At 35.3% G+C, this 23,709-nt stretch overlaps 1 protein-coding gene across 2 annotated transcripts in view; it reads right to left on the bottom strand.

The window, feature by feature from the left end:
• Positions 1-23,709, bottom strand: part of NAA15 (N-alpha-acetyltransferase 15, NatA auxiliary subunit) — a 112,473-nt gene that overhangs the window by 2,656 nt on the left and 86,108 nt on the right. For both annotated transcript variants that reach the window (XM_053581400.1, XM_053581425.1), the window contains 5 exons: positions 16,455-16,648; positions 10,268-10,376; positions 7,989-8,087; positions 2,179-2,325; positions 1,054-1,151 (listed from right to left, as the gene is read on the bottom strand). In XM_053581400.1, coding sequence (XP_053437375.1) covers positions 1,054-1,151; positions 2,179-2,325; positions 7,989-8,087; positions 10,268-10,376; positions 16,455-16,648 — 647 coding nt within the window. The remainder of the gene's footprint in view (positions 1-1,053; positions 1,152-2,178; positions 2,326-7,988; positions 8,088-10,267; positions 10,377-16,454; positions 16,649-23,709) is intronic.

The raw sequence follows: 23,709 nt of genomic DNA, 5'->3' as shown, positions 1-23,709 counted from the left end.
AGGGTGTATAGGTCCTGTATTTAAGAAGGGAACCCGCTCTCAGCAAATACACAACCTAGGCAGCGACTTTACCTTAGCCTGGTCTGCCCCGTGTATATAAGCAGCTAAATTTGCTATGCCAATGCCAATTATTATATGTAGGTCTTTTAATTTTTTGGAGCCTTAGACCCAGCCAGCAAAATCAAATACACATATTCAAATAAAAGCACATGTTAAGGCATGCCCTATAACTAAGCAGAAAAGAGTATCTCAAACACAAAGTGATTATATGCAAGAAAAACCATGAAAATCCACAAGTCTTTTAGCCAAATCCCTAAGGCAAATCTGCTTCTCATATTTTCAAATGATTCATGCTGTCTTGCATTACTTATGCTTTCTTTCTTAATCTTATCATTTAGAAAACATTACTTAGTTTCCAGATACATAAAATTCTATAAACTGTGCTAAGTTATAAAGGATCTTAAATCCAGATTCTAACTGGTGTGACTAACAAAAGTAATTTTTCTTTCTTAAAGATAGTGCCTTCATTTGCTGTTTAATAAATATGTATTTACCTTTCAGCAAGTACTTCTTTGTCTGGATGCTTATAACACAAAGTAGCTATCCTTTGTTCTTAGTCTAAACTTTATATTTTATAATACTCTATTTAATCTTTTATTGTATTATAAACTACCAAATATGTATTTTAGTTGAGCCTCTGGTAAATAAACCTTAAATATGTCAGAATTTTCACTGAGACCACTGCCTGCCCAGAAATGCAGAGATGAGTCAAAATCCAAAAATAACATAAGAAACATATATGATTTTACTAAAATATATTTCTAAAAGTTATTCCAAGTTACAGACATAAAAGTAGTTACTGAATGCCATGCAGCCCAGTGCGCATGTGTACATATAAACACAACCCTAAATAAATTTAAGATGAGCTATGTCTGACACAGATTCTTAATGGTTTCAAGGAGAGTATAAGGAACAAAAAACTTATTTCTCTTAGTGAAAACAAAAACAAAAAATAGGCATTCTTATATAAAGATTATGAAAAAAACTCTTTACCTGGAGGTTTCTGTTAGCGAGAGATTCATCAAGTGTTGTTGCCAACTCTATAGCTCGCTTCTGACTAGAAGGATCTAAATAATATACCATTTTGGCAGCTAAATAGAGGGGGGAATGACATTTGTTTTATTTCAAGGTAAAACCAACAAACTCAAATATAAAATGCAAGTTATATGTGTACACAGAGTATGGCCCTTTATTAGAAAAATGGGAGTAGCCACTAAAGACACTGTTATTTAAAAGAAATAATCCTGGGAGGGTAGACCAAAAAACAGCCTGTCAAAAGTAGGAAAGTGATTAAGGTATATCGTGTATATCTATCTAATAAAATATAAAGTATACATAAAATATGCACAGTAAAACAGGAAGAAATACAAATATTCTAGTAATAACTAAGGATGGTGGGACCATGGAGAATCTTCTTTCTAAAACAAGAATAATTTGTTGGTGAAGTGAATACTTTGAGCCAAAAATCTGAATTCAGGATTCCACAAAGCTGCTGGGCTTCTCAGCCAGGTATAATAAAAGCACAGCATTTTATAATAAGGCATTACCCACATGGTCCCATTATATCCAGATTGTGCTTCACTGGTACAGACTCTTGTCTTAGGTTTCCTATAAACTACCATATAGTTCCAGGTGGTCACATCTGCATGAATTTTAAGAACACATGATAGAAGGAGAAATAAAATTCTACCTTTCTTGTATGATACATGTTTAAATTCAGTTATTCTTGCTTCTTTGTAATGGCAATGTTAAACCAGCAGAGACTACTAACCTTTGATTCACAGTAATAACTTTGTCTTAAGAAATTTAAAAATGTATAGGAAATGTATATATATGCATGTATTTGAGATGAGGTATTGTTATTTTGCCCAGTTTGGGCTTATGAGATCTAGTGATCCTTCTACTTAAGCCTCCCAAATAGCTGGGACTATACAGGTGCACGCTACCACACATAACTGAGGCATATTTAAGCTGCTTGTTTTCACAGGATTAAAATGTCAAATATACACATTGCCTCTTCCTGTGCTAAAAATGTGCATCTTATCTTGTTGTTGATGATTAAAATGAATACCCTAGATGTTTCAGAAGGCTAAAAGAGGAATAAAATAAAGTGATTACCTGATAATCTGTGTGGCAATGAATCAGAATTCCTTTTCAGAAAAGTTTCATTAAAATTCTTTGGATTTGTTGCTCCAAAAAGACGATTCATTTCTTGTTTTAATACTGTTCTAACTGTATCTGGTAAATCTTTACTTTCACACACTGCTGAATAAATTAAAAACAAGCTGTGTTAGTTTGTAAGAGCTAAATTTTCTACTTGATGAAGCCAATGAAACACGGCAATTATAAAGCAAATTATAATAAAGAGCTTACCTACATAAACTTAAAGAATACAGTCAGGTAGACCAATCTAATGATTGTTCTAAGACATTCAAAGAATTTCACTGATGATTCATTTCCAGAAAATAACAGGAAGCAAAATGAATGACAAAGATGTAATTTCAAAGCCTTAAAAGCCCCAGGATTGACCCCCTCAACCTTAACGTCTGCAAAGCAGGGGCTTAAGAGCATCTGCCTGTTATGCTGTGCTGAAGATAACCAATTTTCCTTATCCTCCCTATCCTTTCTCTATACTTAATTGGTAAGTAAGGCACACTTACCAATTAAAAAATAATACTTGACTTCACTGACCCTTTTGAGAAACTATGCGAAATGAGCTATCACTATATATAAACTCCAAGGGACCACCAAAGCATTTTCCTGTAATAAATATATAATAGTCGATAAATACCTGTATTCCCAGGCCTTAGGATTTGGAGATAAAAGAAAAGACACCAATCCTTCTGGACTGAATCCAAGTTATGCTTTGTTTCATTGTTATTTTGCTACAGAAATGATAGCCTAAAGCTTTGGAGCCAGACAGACCTGGGTATGGATCTGGGCTTGGACTAGTCACAACCTCTCTGAACCTTTTTTTCTTTCAGTTTTTGGCTGGGGCTGGGTTTGAACGCACCACCTCCAGCATATGGGGCCGGCGCCCTACCCCTTTGAGCCACAAGTGCCACCCCTGAACCTATTTTTTTGATCTATAAAATTAGGCCGATATCTAACCTATAAGGTTTACGGTAAGTACTTGTTGTGTAAAAGTGATAATTATATAAAATAGCATTTGATAAATTTTAGTTACTAATTTTATCAGTTTGAAAACATAAGTAATTTTCCTTATGGTGGTGGCTTTCAAATTTCAAAAGCAACCAAATATTTGTACTTTGGCAAATAACATATATATCCCACATCCGTAACTTATACGAACCCAAAGTTTTGCAGAAGACTTATTACATGCCATATGTGCTGATAGTTTCTGCATTATTGTATTTCTATTTAGGCTTTCGAACGTTGGTAATGACTCACTAATAATTATTTCATCCTACCAATGGATCATTACCTTAAGTTTCAAAAATACTCAACTCTGAGTAGTAGATATCTAAGTGTAATATTCTACACATAATTATTAACTGAATAATTCACTGATATGTCCTTCAGTGGTTTAATAGCATTTCTTCTATTGTTCCATAGAATTGGGTGGTTCAAACAAATGAGCTATTAGCAAAACAATTTAAGCTTAACACTGTTATGGCTGTATTGTCAACTTGGTTTTGGTAACTTTATCAATACTTGTTTTTCAGGGGGAGGCAAAAATATAGAATAAGAAGAAAAGTTCAAAGAGTATAATAGCAAATTACAATGAAAGATTATCTCAAAAAATATAAACCTTCTATAAAATAAGTTATTTCCATGGGTACTTAGTAGTTTGCCTGAAATGCTTGCAGTATACTTTGTATGTAGAAATTAACAGTGTAGTTGGCATTATTGCTGGGGAGGGAGGACAAGGTAGACTTTCCAAAAAGTGCAGATAAAATGGATGTGCGTATCATATCTCAGTACACTTGACAAATAATGGTATATTCGATTCAACTTTGAAAAGTAATACATAGATAACATTGCTTAAAATGATACATTGTTCAGCACAGTGTGTGTGTGTGTGTGTGTAGATATATGTGTATATATAAATATTTAAATAACTCACAACTTCACTAACAGTTGTTTCCAAAAATATTTCCTCACTCAGCAATTCACAAATGTTTCAGGGCCATCCATTTTTTTCTCCTAAATCATGTAGACTGTAACTGAAATTTCCAGGAAGCTATCAAGTATCAAAAAAGCAAAAAAAAAAAAAAAACCAAACAGAACAAAAACAAAACTACTGCAGAAACACCTAGAATGTTCTATGGAATTCTGTGCAATGAAATTTTACCTCTACCTTTAAGAAAAGCCAAGGCAGCACCTGTGGCTCAGTGAGTAGGGCGCCAGCCCCATATACCGTGGGTGGTGGGTTTGAACCTGGCCCCAGCCAAACTGCAACAACAACAACAAAAAATAAATAGCTCAGTGTTGTTGCAGGCGCCTGTAGTTCCAGCTACTCAGCAGGCTGAAGAAAGAGAAATCACCTAAGCCCAAGAGGTGGAGGTTGCTATGAGCTGTGATGCCACAGCAATCTATCAAAAACGACAAAGTGAGACTGCTAAAAAAAAAAAAAGAAAGAAAGAAAAGGGATCAATTTCAAATGTCACAGATTATCAGATGACTTATTATTGCTAAACACTAGTGGACAGAAAAAAAATCTAAAAAACCTAGAAAGTGATAAGATTACTTATGAAATACTGAGATCTCAGGAAAACTTAAAAAAAAAAAAAATCTCAGGCTCATCAGTCCCTGTAGCTCAGCGGCTAGGGCACGGCCACATGCAATGGAGTTGGTAGGTTCAAACCCAGCTTGGGCCTGCCAAACAACAACGATAACTACAACCAAAACAATACCTGGCATTGTGGCGGGTGCCGGTGGTCCTAGCTGCTTGGTAGGCTGAGGCAAGAGAATAGACCCCAAGAGTTTGAGGTGACTGTGAGCTGTGACACCATAGCACTCTACTGAGGGCGATATAGTAAAGACTATTTCAAAAAAAAAAAAATTCTCAGACTACTCAATCATCTTCCACGGTAACAGTAGCAAGTCTTGTGAATCAAGAAAAAGTAACTGGCTCAGCGCCTACGGCTCAAGAAGCTAAGGTGCCAGCCACATACACCTGAGCTGGCAGGTTTGAATCCAGCCTGGGCCTGCCAAACAACAGTGACGGCTGCAACCAAAAAACAGCCGGGTGTTCTGGCGGGCACCTGTGGTCCCAGCTACTTGGGAGGCTGAGGCAGGAGAATGGCTTGAGCCCAGGAGTTGGAGGTTGCTGTGAGCTGTGATGCTACAGCACTCTAGCCAGGGGGACAGCTTGAGGCTCTGTCTCCAAAAAAAAAGAAAAGAAAAAGTAACAACTAATTGGGAAAGTAGATAAAACCTTTTGATATGGGTCCTTTGACACCTTAAAACTGAAATAATGTTAGATTCATGCTATTAGCTTATTAGCAGATTGATGTAACTAAGTAATCACCAATGATTAAAAGCCACAAAGAAAACGAATATTAAACAAGGTCTAAATAATAATAATAATAATAATAATAATCAAGAGTATTTAAGCAAGGGGAGATACATAAATACAGAGAAAAATAATCCCTGAAGATAAAAGAAAAATGAAGTACAAATGAGAGAAAACAGATCTAAATTTCACTGTAGATCAAGGCAGCCAAATAGTGTCAATTTTAAAGCATGTAGAAAAACATAAACAGGTAAGAAAAATAATCAGGAAAATTGAATATATAAACTCCTTTTACTTAGCACTGATGAGAAATGTAATTTAAATTGCCTTTAAATCCTACAACTTTAAAAAAAATTTTAAGTTAAAAAGTATTAACTCATAATAAAAAGGAAGGAGGGTGGTCCTATATGATAAATGACTTCATGTAGCTTATAATAATTACATTTGTAGTTTAACATAGTCTAGAGCAGTGTTTTTCAACCTTTTTTATCTCACAGCATGCATGAACCTATAGTTAAAATTTCATGGCACACTTAAATTATGTTCATCAAAACAAAAGGGGGGCTAAAAAAAAAAAAGAATAAACTTACCACACTTTGAATTTTTTACAAAAACAATTTAATTAATGGTGTCTAAAATTTTTCACAGAACACCTAGGATCCTCTCATAGCACAATGGTTGAAAATCACTGTTCCAGAGACTTGGAGGTGGCTGGAACCATGTTAAAATCCGTATTTATTTTTAAAAGTTTCTACAAATGATGTGGAGGGACTGTTTTTTCCCTTCATACTGTCCAGAAAGGTGTATTTGTCAGGATTTCTTTGTAAAGATGCAATTACAATATATCTAAATATGGTAAATGTATTTACCAAAAAATAACTTCTAAATTAATTTTTAAGTACCAAATATTTTAGTTAAAGAAACCTTCTAAGTATACTTTTTTTCATCAATATAATTGAAGTTTGCCACGGAAGTTTAAGTATAGGAGCAAGTGTGCCGTGAGATAAAAAAAGGTTGAAAAACTCTGGCTAAGAGCAAAAGGCACAGCAAGCAGCACAGATACTCAATAATTCTAACTATTAATAATTCTAAGCACACATGTATTTTAATTTTCTGAAACCAAATGTTGAAAGGAGTCAAGCTAATCAATCGCTAAATCCATCATTAGCAAACACATTTAAATAAGTTACTTTTAATCCATATTTCAAAAGCAAGTTTAACTCAAAGGACCTATGTATTTTACTTAACTATTATTCACGAAAAACATCTAATGCATAAAACAAAGTATGTATGTTATTTTGAAAACAGTTTGTGGGTACTCCATTCTAGTAGATTAAAACTATTATTTATGGCCCTAATTTTCTGATTCATGGCTTCCATGTTTTCTTAATACTAAAAAAAATAAGAAAAACAAACTTCTTTGTTTTTTCTAAATATAGTAATTCTTCTATTTTCTATAATGTAGCTATATTATTACTTTGAGAGTTTTAAACACTGAAGAAAAACATTCCTACAAGTCAATTTCTGTAACAGTAGTTATTTTTGGATAAGCACAAATATAACTTAAATAAAGCTTTACTTTTTATCATAAGTCAAAATAATGCTCTTAACTAGGACAATTTAGCGTTTTTTGACACTTTTCCTAAAAGTGTCGTTTGGATGCCTGGCTTAATTTCATCATTTTTACATAATGTATGAAATTAGCAATGATATAGCTAAGTTAATATTATTTCCGAATTCTATAGTTAAATAGTTGGTTAAAAGTTCCACTTCTCCTTCTTTAGCTGTTCAGAATCTAAACAATAACCATACTTTCTGACTACAACAGTACTTTATTCTAAATTTAAAGCTCTTATAGTAGAACCAACAATAAGAAAACTGTTTCTATCTACATTGCCGTGAAATGAGATAATTAAAATAAAATGTTGCCTTTCGAGATCTAAAATTCTATAGTTGTACTTCACATTATAACTAATATATTGATCAGATTGTCAAAATATTCAAAAATACAGATGGTTATTTTCAAGTAACAAAAAATTGTGTAACTCTGTGCTAAGCAAGTCTAATCATGCAAATTCAGATCTACAAGACATAAACAAGGAGAAAAAAATCAACTTCAAAGAGATTCTCCAATTTTAAAACAATTTCCTAAGAAGCTTTACATAATGAAATAAGATTCAAAACTTCAACTTACATGTAACTTTTTAGAAAGAGAAACAAAGGTAATTCTCAAATATCTGGACTCAACAATTCTGTGTCAAAATCAGGTAACATATGTATCCTTAAAATAAAGACTGTCATCACACACACAGACCTGGTTTTCCTCTTACCTAAATTAGTATGTAACAGCTTTAAAATCATCGTGTCTATGATAAACTTGTACAGATAATTTATATAGTAACTATCAACTACTTATTTAATACTTAAGTAATGGAAAACAAAAACATACCAGTACTAAAGAGTCGAATCATACACTCATGAAGCCAGGGATGACTAGAATCAATAGCAAATGCCCTCTTTACTGATTGTAGCATCAAAAGAAACTTTTCTACAAAAAGAAAAAGTAAGATATGTTTTGATCACTTAATAAGAGGCCCTCCTTTAAAGGGCCAAGACCTTACAAACAGAAAAATTAAATTTAGAGTCAATCACATCTGAACTGCAAATGTATGGTTTGAAGTAAACAACTTTTTTCCTATTAGCAATATTAGCTAATATTTTTCATATAACATTCTTTAAGAAAAACGGTTTTATAAAATATAGGAAAATTTAGGCAGCATTCAGCAATATTTGAACTAATGGCATATAAAAAACAAAGAAACAATGTGAAGCCATTTCATCTCCTAAGCTTTTTTTAAACAAAATGCTCCCCACTACACAAAAATATTTCCTTATGTATGCTTGAAACTATCTCCTTTCTTCTTTTTTGTGACATGTAAAATCATTTCTCTTTTACTTGACTCTTTCTCTTACCAATTAGTCCCTAACTCCTCTTTCCCCCAAAGGTAAAAATAAAATATTCACCAAGATTATGTTTTCATTTTCTAATCTCTCTTTATGCTATGCCCACTCCCATTCTCCATCTTTTCCAAAGTTCAGTAGTGTTTCCACCTGTTAGATGGAAGTTTGCACTTACATACTCAGTCCATTTTCAAGTCTTATTTATATAACCACCTCTTTGTTAAGACTTCCCTAATTTGGTACCATCTTCCAAACATAAAAGTTCAAAATCCCGGGTTCTTCTGATACTTTTCCCTTGCCCACAACACTTAAAGAGCTAAAAATACTGCCATGCCCTTTGTCATTACCAATTTCACACAACTGCAGTGGATTCCAAATGCTGGGGTCCTTTAGAGGTTAGAACACAGCCAAGAAGCCAATTGAATGGGGCTTTAGATTGCCCTTCCCCACTTTAGGCAGAGCAGCTTTTGTATTTTATACTTTGGGGTTCCATTTAAGAAAATTTTTAAAAGGGGAGTTGTATTAACTGTTAAAAGAAAAGTTTGAAAATTATTGGACTATTATTAAATTTATTTTCTAAGTTATAACATAATACTTGTGGAAAAGAGAAAATAAAGTAGAAAATATTTTTATCATTCAAACTGTGACAATAGAAATTGTTATCTTTGGATCTGTTTCTTCTCAGTCACTTCTATGTTATGTACCATGGTAAATATATTAATAAAAATTCAATCTATAGTTAATTTTTTATCCTATTACAAAACAATGCTACAAAGCCTCTTTCTCCTACATTAGTATTTTTGATAAACATGACTTTTAAAATGGATACAGAGAAGTACCTCCTTTAATAATTATACTGTTTAATGCAACAATGTTGTTTGATCTTACCAGTTTCTCTTCCCTTCAATAGGCAACTGCTTAATGATAAAAGTTTTTTTTTTTTTTTTTTTTCTGTTGCAGTTCGGCCGGGGCTGGGTTTGAACGCACCACCCTCGGTATATGGGGCCGGCGCCCTACTCACTGAGCCACAGGTGCCGCCCAATAAACTTTTATTTCAGTTTGTGGTTTGCTTTTTTTTTTTTTGGTTTTTTAAAATTCATGGAAGCTTGAAAGATAAACTTTTAGTCAATGCATCAATTCAGTCCTACAAAATCTTATTACCTACTAAATACCTATTCTAAGCATTTTAAACCTGGAAACCAAGTCGCTTCATTTATCTTTTACCTGGCTCCAGGTAATACAGACAACCTCTACATTATTTACACACTCTTTCGTTTTCTTAATACTTTCTCTTCTATGTATCTTTTCCTTTAGAAATACAATCTACCCTTCAAGATCTAGCCCACAGATTACAACTTTTGTTAACAATAGCTTATAATAGCCAACATTTATTTAATGATTATTGTTTATCCAGGCACTATAATAAGCTCAGTATTAACTAATTTTATCCACACAATCAATCATCAGTTCTTTGATTGAACCATATAAATGGTAATTATCATATTTAACCTTAATCCTAGTTATTTCTGTACATCTACTGTTGATTCTAATGTCCTCGATAACTGGTCCTAGATAATTCTAATGTCCTAGGTAATTGTATCATTGTACTTCCCCACAACATTCTGTGCATAGCAGGCATTTCTATGAGAAAGCTGCATTGGCATTTGCCAAATCATCCAACAGTGGTGAGGCTACAAGAGTTGGGTGACTATATCTAAGAAATACAGTGATCAGTTTCATCAGATCCACTATACCCTAATTGCCTACCTTTCCTAAAGTAAATCTCAAAGGCAAAAAGATGAGTTTCTATCTTGTTCTTCACCAAGTTCTTCAACGGTGTTAAAAATTTAATAGCTTCTTCCAATGGAGTTTCAACCTAACAAAAATAAAAGATATTATACAAATGGAAGTAAGATTCTTGGGGAGTGTGATTGTATTCTTGCTTTTAAAAATACTTATTGGTTTTCTAAAAAAAAAACCACTTACCAGTCACTCAGAAAAACACTGTCATATTTTAATTTCCTATAATCTAAATGAAAGGGAATTTGAATTCTAGAATTCTTAACTGATTTTTAACCACAGATACTATATTATCTCTACATAGCCATTATCTAATAAAAAGGAAGTAGATAAATAGAACTAGGGAAAGAAAGTAAGAGAAGTAAGTCAAAACGGCCAAGGGGAATAAAAAACAGAAGAGAGATTTAAAATGGGATGGAGAGAGAAGAGAAGGGAACTGTAGAGAACATTACAGAATAAGTGAATGTTCTTTATAATTCAAAGTGAAATATAATCAAGCTATTAAAAATAATACACTATCCATTCTGTCTTGCTTCGTTCTACTACAAATTCTATAAAAATCTGTATTTATTCAAATCACATACTAATGGTAAGACAGCATCTGAAAAAAATCGTATTTATCTGTCTCTACAACCCATTATTAATTACATAATGTCATACTAATTATATACTTGTAATTATTACTGAACAGGTGTAATGTAATTGTGCTCTTACCCCTCAATGGAAAACATATTTGCTGTATTTGTCCAGCATGCCTCTGCTAGTACAGTAATTATGGTTTCATCAACACTTCAGGCTAAGGAAATTATTTCACAACATCAAAATAATAATAATAATAATAATAGTAAGTTAAGTAATGAAGTGATGTCTATGGGATTCATTCACCTTGTCCTAGTATATAAAGCAATGGTCTTATAGGACAATAAAATAATCCATTAAAATCCCAATTACAGGGCCAAATGGTGTTATTTTGAAGTACACATATTCTAAACCAGAACCAGAAATCAATAAATGACAGTGCACTCTAATAACTGTAGATTCAGGAACCAAGAGATAAAAGAGATAAGAGGGGCCCCTATAGGGCGGCACCTGTGGCTCAAAGGAGTAGGGTGCCGGCCCCATATGCCAGAGGTGGTAGTTCAAGCCCAGCCCCAGCCAAAAACTGCAAACAAAAAGAGAGGGGCCTATAAGTATGCTTTTCTAAGCCGGGTGTGGTGGCTCATGCCTGTAATACTAGCACTCTCGGAGGCCAAGGCGGATGGATTGCCTGAGGTCACAGTTTTGAGACCAGCCTGAGCAAGAGTGAGACCTCCGTCTCAAAAAATAGGCAAGCATTGTGGCAGGTGCCTGTAGTCCCAGCTACCTGGGAGGCTGAGGCAAGAAAATTGCTTGAGCCTAAGAATTTGAAGTTGCTGTGAACTGTGATGCCACACCACTCTACTGAGGGCAATAGAGACTTTGTCTTAAAAAAAAAAGTATGCTTTTCTCACATATTTGTAAATATTTTATTTCTTGTTCCCATGTCTCCATATTTTATTGGGTTGGAATATGTAGTACAATGGAAGAAATGTTTCTACTAAAGACAGGTAGAAAACTGGGAACTGAAAGTGTCACCAGCTATATCCAGAGGCTTTTCATAGGGTATAAGCTGAAATGAGGGTTAGTATATTGACCACAGTAATTATTAGGGAAATATGACTGCCATTACAAAATGGAAACAAGAAGAAACATCTAGTGTAAGTAAGGTAAATCAATGCAAGTATTCTATTTAGTAAAATCAAGTATATGAATGTGGAGAGAAAACAGAACATTTGATTCTGTCTGCAATTCCAATAAACAAAAAATATTCCCCTAAGGGAGATCTGGTTCTGATGTTCCAACATGTAGTCTGTTTCTGAGTACCTCTGATGGGGAAGATTTTGTCAGGGTAAATCCAAATGTTTAAGCGTATGTATAAAACCACAATCACTATAAAACTAAGCATATTCTACACTTACTCGTATATAATGCAGTACAGAGTTACATATGCAAAAGCATATAAATAGTAATGCAGTGCTAAAACTCAGCGCTAAAAAAAAAGTCAAAATACCCTTGAAAATCCTGTAAGTTGAAAAGATAGGCAGATAGATATATAATACAACTAGTTTGCATTATGTTTAACCATATTTTCAAGAAGTACCAAAATCACAATCACTGTAGCAAGACATTCACACCAACAGAAGCACAAAAGGATTGATGAGATGGACTAGACAAATGGCGCTCGTGCCTCCCATCTCATACTCAGCTGGAGTCTGATGTTCACTGAAAGAAATACTGGATAAATTGCCACCATTATGAATATACTCCCATCCCCCTCTTTTTAGTCAAGAGCCTCACTTTTGTCACTCAGGCAAGAGTGCAGTGGTGTCATCATAGCTCAAGGCCACAACTTCAAACTCTTGGGCTTAAATGATCCTCCTACCGTAGGCCCCTGAGTAGCTGGTATTACAGCCCTGTGCCCCCATGCAGACCTAATTTTTTCTGATTTTAGTAAAGATGGGGTCTCAGTGTTGCTGAGGACTGGTCTTGAACTCCTGACCTTAAGCGATCGATCCTTCACCTCCCAAAAGTGCTGGGATTACAGGCATGAACCACTGCCCCTGGCTTTCTTATCTCTCTTTAAGAAAAAATTAACATATACTTGTGAAGAGTTGAATTCACTCAGGTTAAATGCATGTAGAAAAGTTTAAGGCGATTAAACCCTACACAAGAAGAATACTGTATTAAGGACACACAGACCTTGGAAGGAAAGTGTATATATAGCAGGAAAAGAAAAATTCAATTCAGGGGCGGCGCCTGTGGCTCAAGGAGTAGGGCGCTGGTCCCATATGCTGGAGATGGCGGGTTCAAACCCAGCCCCGGTCAAAAAACCACAAAAAAAAAAAAAAAAAAAAAAGATTAAAAAAAAATTCAATTCAGATGTGGCGACTGAAGGCAAACGGGAACACAGGATGAGTTGCAGGTGAGAGAATTTACAAATACCAACTGTTGAGAAACACATGACACTGCTTCAACCAAGACCTCGGATTTTTAATTATAATTTATAATTAATATTAAACTTACTAATTGAACCCTTTTCCAGTTTCTTTCTTTCTTTTTTTTTTTGCAGTTTTTGGCCAGGGCTGGGTTTGAACCTGCCACCTCTGGCATATGGGGATGGTGCCCTACCCCTTTGAGCCACACCTTTTCCAGTTTCTTTTCACCATCTTAACTAGAATTACTACTAACTTGGTAATATTCTGATTGTATTGTATATATGTATATAATCATATGCCACATAATGACATTTTGGTCAATGATGGACTGCATATATGAGAGGCTTGTAAAATCATAGCTTATTTTTATTGTACCTTTTCATGTTTAGATACACAAATACTAACATTGTGTTACAACTACCTATAGTACTCAGTATAGTAACATGCCATACAGGTTTGCAGCCTCAGAGCAATAAGCTATACAAGATAGCCTAGGAGTATAGTAGGCTATCATCATCTAGGTTTGTGTAAGAACACTCACTCTATGATGTTCACAGAATGATGAAATCCTCTAAGGACACATTTCTCAGATAAACTCACCTAAGATACATTTCTCAAAATGCAGCCCTGTTGTTAAGCAACACATGACTGTATATTATCCTGAACTGGTGACATGAAATTTGCCATGGAAGAATGATGAAGTATAGGATCACCCCAAACAAGCCACTGTAGATTCAAGACCCAAACTTGGCAGGTAGCTTTTTAAACAACAATGACACTCCTAGTTATGGTTTTATTTGGCTTTATCACCACTGTTGAGATACAAGTAAGTACAGATTAAGTGGGGCCATCTAAGAGGAAGTGTCTTGGCAATGCCCGTAGCTCAGTGGGTAGGGCGCTGGCCACATACACCGAGGCTAGCAGCTTGAACCTGGCCCAGACCAGCTAAAACAACAATGACATCTGCAGCAACAACAACAACAAAAAATAGCCAGGTGTTGTGGCAGGTGCCTGTAGTCCCAGCTACTTGGGAGGCTGAGGCAAGACAATAGCTTAAGCCCAGAGTTCGAGGTTACTGTGAGCTGTGACACCACAGCACTCTACCCAGGGCGACAGCCTGAGACTCTATCTCAGAAAAAAAAAATTGAAGTGCCTTCTTCAAATTCTTCAAAGTGCCTAATAGGCAAGAATAGTACATGAAAGTGAATGCCTTCAACTAACTTCCTTCCAAATAAAGCAATCAAAAGCATTTTCTGTAAGTATTATTTTTTTCTGAGACTCTGCGAACCTAGCAATAAAAACAAAGACCACAGTTTGACATCTGGTCCAAAGGCAAGCCCTGCATGCAGGACATAAGGAAAACCTAACAGTCTACAAGCAGGCTTGGTACAAGAATTCCGCTCTGTAGGTATAATCTTAATTAAACAATGACTAAATACTCCAAATAGATCCTCTCATTAAGAACCATATGAAGACGTAAAGAGTTACAAAGAAAAAGGTCACTAAGGAAAGTGTCATGGGATAAAGGGAAAAGCAAAATTAGAAAAAGTGAGGGTAGAAGGCAGTCAGTAACGGCGGTAAGAGTGAAAGTAATAAATGAAGTTGAAGCATAAAGATGGGAGGCCTAGGTTTATTTTCTGCCCTGAATAACTTTGCAATTCTCCAGGAACCCTAAAAGGTCAATCTTCTGTGCTTTCTTGTTTCTCTCTGTACTCTCACAATAAAATCTCAAACAATAAAAAGATATGTTTGTTCCTAGCAGATATGCAATTATTTATGAAAATATGTCAATATGCCCTGTGAAATCCAAACTAGATGTTTCCATATTTCTTTTTCTTTTTTTTTTGAGACAGAGTCTCATTATGCTGCCCTCAGTAGAGTGCCGTGATATCATAGCTCACAGCAACCTCCAACTCTTAGGCTTAAGTGATTCTCCTGCCTCAGCCTCCCAAATAGCTGGGATTACATGTGCCCGCCACAACGCCCGGCTATTTTTTGTTGTTGTTGCAGTTGATTAGATGGCCCAGGCCAAGTTCGAACCTGCCACCCTAGGTACATGTGGCTGATGCCATAACCACTGTGCTATGGGTGCTGAGCCTATTTCCATATTCTTACAGCAATATTACTAAGTCTATGAAACATTACTGTCCACCTGATCTGGTATAATTCTGAACATACTCTCCAACTCTTTGGTATTATAAGTTTCTTCAGTTATAAAATAGTAAAGGAAATTGTTTTGAATTTTTACTTCCTAGTGAGGCTAAATTAATAAGATATAGGCAATGTACTTAATATACTGCTTTAATGTATTAAATTATGTATTTATTATTTTATATAGAAGACAGGGGATCTTGCTATATTATCCAAGCTGAATTCCTGAACTCAGGCACTCCTCCCATCTCAGCCTCCCAAGTAGCTGAGACTGACTACAGGTGCTTGCCACCTTCTACCCATGCAATTATTTTCATACAGAGTAGGAAGATGTCAAGGGTCATAAGAAAGGGCACAAGAATATTATTAATCAACATTGTTCAGGTTACCATGAATACCTCAGTTTCAGTTTATTGGTTAAAAGTAGCAAATCGGATTTGACTTGGAGAAAATATTTAGGAACTGTAAAGGTTATTAGGTTTAAATGGGAAAGGCCAGTAGTAAACTGACAACACTAGTGACAGATACACATACAGCCTTCAGTTTATAACAAATTTAATTTGGTCTAGGAATTAAAGTCTGCATGTTATCACTAAAAATAGATACTAGATGTTTCACTCATATGTCTTCTCTAGTTCTAGTAAGGATTTTCTTACTCCCATTTTATACACAAGAAAACCATCAGAGAGGTTAGACAAAGTGTCCAAGGACACACAATGAGAGTGAAGAGCTAATATCTGAACCCAGACCAGAATGACTCAAAAGCTAAATGTTTTCTGTATATATCACACTGGATGACTATGGACAAGGATTATTACTACAAGTTTCAAGCATGAAATACAATGAGAAACAAAGTATTTTAACAAAACTAAAAATTTTAATCATTTTTGGGTCTAAAATTTATAATCATATTGATCAAATAAGATAGTATAAAAATGACTATGGCTGGTCATGAAATTTCACTCAATCGTGTAAACACTATTAATTACCTTGGCCAGTTTCTCAGGGATAAGTTCTTCTTTTGGACCTCCAATTTCCTCATCATCATCATCCTTCTTCTTTTTCTGATTTCTCTGCTGTTTTTCTTTTTCTGCATTTTTTTTCTCCTCTTCTATCTGGGCCTTCTTTTGTGCTCTTCTTTGTTTATTACGTAGCTTCTTTAGCTCTTTATCAGACATGTTTGCTGCAGGCAATAAGTGTTAATGCAATTATAAGCATGTTATATCAGATTAATAATTATCAAAGACTACTGTTTAATATTCCCAAATGCCCCTAAAAAATATTGCATGCTATACATATAAATGGGCCTGTAAGTACCTCGCCCTTTAATGATTTCACATTAGATAGCCAGCAAGTAACCACCTCAAAAAATTTTTTTGAAATCAAGTGAGATATGTATGTCAACATTTAACAATGGCAAAACACAGGAGTTACTCCAGCAATATTAAGCTACTCGCAATTCTATGAATACAACAAGCTGATGGATATCTCCATGGCGTTGGACTGTGCTTTTAGTTATGCCTTCTCTAACCTGACAAGTTATTCATTCTCTTCTCTGTGCTGCCACTATGCCTAATATATTTTGCTTATCACAATAATTTATAAACCTGCTTCACTTTTAGACTATGAGCTCTTTATTAAAAGAGACCCTATATTAACTTACAATTTCTGTATTCTCAGGACCTAGCACCATGCCAAAACATATAGAAAACATTCAAATATCTGTTGACAAAATAAAGGAATAGCTCCATCATAAATTAAAAATTTGATATTAAAAATTAATAATATCCCTAGAGTTATAAACTGTGGAGTATCTCCAAAGAAAGACTAGAAATCACTGATTAATATGCTATAATAAAGTAATTAATGTATACTGTTTAGGCTTCAAGCAACAAACTTGAAAGCTACATGCTCAGTCCATGTTTATTTGGGTAACAGTTGTTAATAATGAAAAATGAAAAAAGTCGGTCCAAAATATACCACCTCTGTGGTGACTTTAAAACTCGTCCACAAATTCTTCCCTTCAAAAAGCAAAGCCAGCCTATCTCCCTTTCCTTTAAACGTGGGCTATCATTAATGGCAATGAACAGAATGTACTAGAAATGAAGATGTGTAACAGTTATATTAAGTAGGACCTTAAAGTACTTAGGGGTTCCTCCTTTCCTTCTCTTGCATCACTCAGAGGAAGCTAGCTACCACTTTGTGAGGAAAACCAACCAGTCTTCTACAAAGAACCATGTGGCCGTGAGAGTAAGCAATCTTGGAAGCTGATCTTCCTAATCAAGTCTACTCTGAAGACCCATGGGCTGACATCTTGATTTCACATTCCTGGACATTAATAACTGTTAAATAACAATGTTTGTTACTTAAAGCTGTTTTAAAGCCTTGAATAATTTGTTCTGCATCAATAGATAAGCAACATAGATGATGGTACTTGGAAGTGGGATATTGCTATAACAAAAACATAAAATGTGGGAGTAACTCTAGGACTAGGCAGTGGCAAAAGGTGATGGACTTTGAGGAAAAGGTTTTATGAAAGTTTGATGAGCCCTGCACTATGCATATAAGCCTGGACTCTGAGGATACTGTAGATGAGGTCTTAAGGTATAGTGAAGGACATAGTGACAAAAAGTTTAGCAACAGTGTTACAAAATGCACAAAATGAACTCAGAGATCTATCTAAGGTGATTTTCGGAAAAAGTATTGAAGGTAGCACCTGATTCCTCTTGCTGCTCATAGTAAGATGCAAGAGAAGAAACTTGAAGTAGGGACCTGAGGGTTTTGAAAATTCAGTCTCTCCAGAAACAGCTGCTGGGTTAAGATGAAATCCAGGGTGTTGTTACAAAAACATGTCAAGAGAGAAAGCAAAAGATTTGGCATTTGGCTTGGCGCCAGCCACATACACCAAAGGTGACAGTTCGAACCTGCCCCGGGGCCAGCTAAACAAAGACAACTGCAATGAAAAATAGCCGGGCATTTTGGCGGGTGCCTGTAGTCCCAGCTACTGGGGAGGCTGAGGCAAGATAATTGCCTAAGCCCAGGAGTTGGAGGTTGCTATGAGCTGTGACGGCATGGCACTCTACCAAAGGCGATAAAGTGAGACTCTGTCTCTTAAAAAAAAGAAAAGGAACTATACTTGGTTAGGGTGTTGGCCACATGCACCAGGACTCATGGGTTCAAACCCGGCCAGGACCTGCTAAACAACAACCAAAAAATAGCTGGAAGTTGTGGCAGGTGCCTATAGTCCCAGCTACTTGGGAGGCTGCAGCAAGAGAATCACTTAAGCCCAGGAGTTTGAGGTTGCTATGAGCTGTAATGCCACAGCACACTCTACTAAAGGGCAACAAAGTGAGACTCTGTCTAAAAAACAAACAAAAAACTATACGTGAAAAATTGTACGTAAGGGGGAAAAGAAGCTGTACTCAAGGAGCTACATCAGTTCCTCCACCTGATTTATACGATATCCTCTAAACTTTAAGCTAACATAGTAATGAGATAAAGCTTCTGATAGCCTTGGGAGGGATAACTGTACATACATACAAGAATAATGTAAATAACTTATAACCAGAATGTAGGCAGACAATGGCAGTTAAAAGTATGTCCACAAATACTTCAATTCTCCTCACTTCGAGTATAGATTGTACTTGGTGACTTGCTTCTGACGAATGAGAATGTGAAGAAATAATAAGGTGTGTGAACTGAACTTTAGAAAATGTTGTGGCTTCTTACTTGTTCTGATGGATAGCTACCATGTCTAGAGAAACTCTAGAAACCCTACGGAGAGACTAAGAACTAAAGCCTCCTGTCAACGGCTTTCTCAGTGACTCATCTAAGAAAACGGATCTTTCCATTCTAGTCAAGTCTTTAGATGAATGCAGCCTCAGCCAAAATCTGAACTACAATTTCATGATTGTAGTTCACCTAGACGCTTCTATATTCCTGATCACTGCTAAATTTTGGGATAATCTATTATGCAATGACCACCAAAAGCAAATACATACCTATTTCTCTTTTTCCTGGTAAAATCCCTTAATACTAAAAAAAAGAAAATTTCAGATAAAGACCAAACATTACATTCTAAAAGCACAAGATTATAACTGGGTGGCCCTATGAATGCAGGTAATGACCGGTAAAATAACTGCTACCACTTGTATCCTGGCTGCATGCTAAATACAGTACATAGTTTTATTAAATGCAATATTCTCAACAACTTCATGGATTAAGAGTGTTAATACTAAGTATGACAAACCAGGTTTCAGAGGAAGATAACAACCTACAAAGAAAGTAAAAGGCAGACCAAGGATTTAAATCTACTTCACTCTGCCTCCAATATCTATGCTTCTTATGCTCTGTCTTACCAAACTTAATTCCAGATCATGAAAGAGTCAAATGTAAAAATAACAAAACTAGATTCCGAAGTCTGGGATTTTTCCACTATGAAATACCAAGCAAAAGTCAGCAAACATTTTCTGATGGGGCAGATGCTAACTAATTTCAGTTTTGTGAGCCATCAGTCTCTGTTGCAATCAACCTCAACTGTTGCAGAAAAAGAATTTATTTTATTATTTATTTATTTTTTGAGACAGAGCCTCAAGCTGTCTCCCAGGGTAGAGTGCTGTAGCATCACAGCTCACAGCAACCTCCAACTCCTGGGCTCAAGAGAGTCTCCTGCCTCAACCTCCCAAGTAGCTGGGACTATCGGCGCCCGCCACAACGCCTGGCTATTTTTTGGTTGCAGCCATCATTGTTTGGCGAGCCTGGGCTGGACTCGAACCCGCCAACTCAGGTGTATGTGGCGGGCGCCTTAGCTGCTTGAGCCATAGGCACCGAGCCTGCAGAAAAAGAATTTAGTAAATATAGAAACCAGTAGGTTTGGCTCGGCACCTGTAGCTCAGCAGCTGGGGCACCAGCCACATACACCGGAGCCGGTGGGTTCAAATCCAGCCTGGGCCTGCCAAACAACAATGACAACTACAACCAAAAAATAGCTGGACCAACGTTGTGGCGGGCGCCTGTAGTCCCAGCTACTTAGGAGGCTGAGGCAAGAGAATCGCTGAAGCCTAAGAGTCTGAGGCTGCTATGAGCTGTAACACCACGGCACTCTACCCAGAGCGACAACTTGAGACTTTGTCCTCTCCCCACCCAAGAAAAAAGGCTTGCCTTCAATTATGTTCCAATAAAATTTTATTTATCAGAACAGACTACAGTATGAATGTGACCTAGAGGCCCTATTCTATATTAAAGTTTGTCACTGCATTAAAAGGACTCATAACAGTAATTCCATAGAATTACCATATAAAAACAGAAACAACCATATAATTAATGAATTAAGAATTCATACCCAATTTCACATAATTTAGCACTAATTAGCAGGAAGTACTATAATTTTAAACTTTACAAATATTAGTTATTACTTCTAAGTGCATAACAGAGGTTCAGAATTTTAGGTTAAAATGAACTAAAGGAAAATTCTCTACTAGAATATTCCACTATCTTTTTAGAAAATATGTGTGTATACACAGAAAATAACATTTGAACCCACACTACTATACCTAGTCATACTAATTAATATCCACATAAGAGGGCAAAACAAATCTGGCCAAATAAAGCTCACTAGAAAGATAAAAACACTGTTTCTTGTGTTTTTAATATCTCAACCAAATAAAGAGTAACTATCAAATACTTATTACAGATATAGCAAACTTCATGGTGAAATATCAGAAGTACTGCCTCTAAAGAAAAATGAATAGCTAGTACACTACTATTCCTACTAAACAGAACTGTTTAGGGTTTTTCTGAGGGTGGGAGGGAGGGATTAATACTGAAAGAAACAAAACTACTAATCAACTGAAAATGACAAACCTAATACTAGAGTTCAATAAAAATGCCAACTCGACATATAAAATATTGCATTGTATTAGAATATTATAATCGTAACAACATATAGAAATAATGCTAATAGTAAATTTGCTTATGTAACAACAATTACACTAAAAAATAAGTAGGAGATGTATGCATTCTGGTATACAAAAACTTGGTATTATTTAAGGCCCACCTCTATACCCTTCTCAAACTGTTTTGAATGAAAAAGTCCAGAAGCAACTTTCTGGAAAAAAGGTTAATTTTACAACTTGTGCATAAGCAAAAATCTGCATGTAAAACCATAAAAACTCTTAAAGAAATTTGTGTATTGATGTCAATACCTTGTAGTTTTAATTATGCCCTTTACAGTAAGTTTTAATATGTGTTGGAAAAAGATGTCATACCCACAATTCACCACATTACTTTTTCAGAATTCAGTTCATGATAAAGGTAGTATTTTAAATCAGTGAAGAATATGCCAACCTATTCAATAAATACTGAATAGTTAGCAGACTATTGGTAGGGGAAAGGTGGGGAAGACACTCTCCACCTTACATTACATTTAAAAATGAACTCCAGATGATTAAATAGCCAAATCTAAAATAATGAAAGTATTAGAAGAAAAATACAAACTATTCATAAATATATTTTTAATTTTGAAGTAGAAAAAGCCTTTCTAAGCAAGACCCAGGAGCCATAAAAAGGATTAAATATTAAAAATGAAAAATTTTATATAATAAAAGAGATCTACCATAAATAAAGGTAAAACCTAAGTGAAGGAAAGAAAGTATATAATATGCATTTCATATATAAATAAGGATTAAAGAACCCCTACAAATCAAGTTTAAAAAGCAAGCAGGTGGTGGCACCTGTAGCTCAATCAGCTAAAGTGCCAGCCACATACACCCGACCTGGCAGGTTCAAATCTGGCACAGGCCTGCCAAACAACAATAACAACTACAACCAAAAAATAGCCGGGCGTTGTGACAGGTGCCTGTAGTCCCAGCTACTTGGGAGGCTGAAGCAAGAGAATTGCTTAAGCCCAGGAGTGGGAGGTTGTTGTGAGCTGTGACATCACAGCACTCTACCCAGGGCGACAGCTTGAGGCTCTGTCTCAAAAAAAAGCAAGCAGGGAACAGAACAAGCAATTCATAGAAAAAAGCGAAAGTTACATGAAAATATAAACAAATGTTCCATTCCACTAAAAATCTAGAAATTAGAAATGAGATATTTTGCCAAACACAGCAAACATTAAGGACTAATAACTTTCAGAGTTAGCAATAACGAAGAACAAAAGATATTCTCAAAACAATGCTTGTGGTAATAAACTGATGAAACCGTTATGGAGGGCAATTTGACACTTGCAAATAATCATATTCCATGCCCCAGAAATTTCTACTTGTAAGTAATAATCAATGCTAAATAAATATGTGTATGATGATGTACAAGGATATTCAGTATAGTATTATAATGGTGAAAAAGAATTCATGTAGATTCTTCTATTGCCATTAAAATGTCATTTGGATAAGTATCCAAACATAGAACAGTACTATTAAGCAGGAGATAAAAAATATAAGTTGCAGAACATGTATAATCCCACTTATAGACTAAAAAAACAAAAACAAACAAAACCAAAAAACTTGGCAAGAACCACCTTGAAATGTGGATATAGTATTTATACACACAAAGCTCTGAAAACTGCATTTGTGCATGAAAGGAATTGACTCTTTCATAGGAAAAACTTCTGTAAAGGAGAATAGGTGGGAGAAAAGTGAAAGAAGATTTTCATATTTGCTAGGCATATTTCTATGCTATCGCAACTTTGTGTAATTAGAGTTAATTGTATAATATTTTGATAATTTGAAGGAAGCAGGAGTGAAAACAAAGGTAAACAAAAGCTAGAGGGTCTTAGCTCTCAATTGTAAATATAAATTTTCCAGCAAATTATTCTTTTTGGTATTTTCTTCCAAGTTGAAGCAACAATCTATACAAGGGCTTCACTGTTTGACCTTAGAAAGTTCTAAACTGTCCTTACACAGGAAGTAAAAATTTAAAACAAATTAACAAAATAATTCAAAAGCTCTTCAGCAGGAGGAGGAACATAGAAAGTAACCAGTAATATCCCAGTAATGTCCTCAAAAGAAAAATGAACTAAGGACCAAAGAAAAAAATCTGACTTTTTATGCCCCAACTCTTAGAACATTTTTACCATGATTAAGTCACAAAATATTTGGATATACAATTAACTTTTATCTTTCTACATGCAAAAATCAGTTTTATTCTGAAATTCATTCCCAAATAACTGTCTCCCTAATCATCCTGATACTCTGCACTAAAAATGATACATTAAAAATCAGTCAAATGGGGTGGCGCCTGTGGCTC

This window comes from Nycticebus coucang, chromosome 1 (genome assembly GCF_027406575.1).
Source record: "Nycticebus coucang isolate mNycCou1 chromosome 1, mNycCou1.pri, whole genome shotgun sequence".
Taxonomy (NCBI): Eukaryota; Metazoa; Chordata; class Mammalia; order Primates; family Lorisidae; genus Nycticebus; species Nycticebus coucang.
This window is presented reverse-complemented; position numbering and strand designations above follow the sequence as displayed.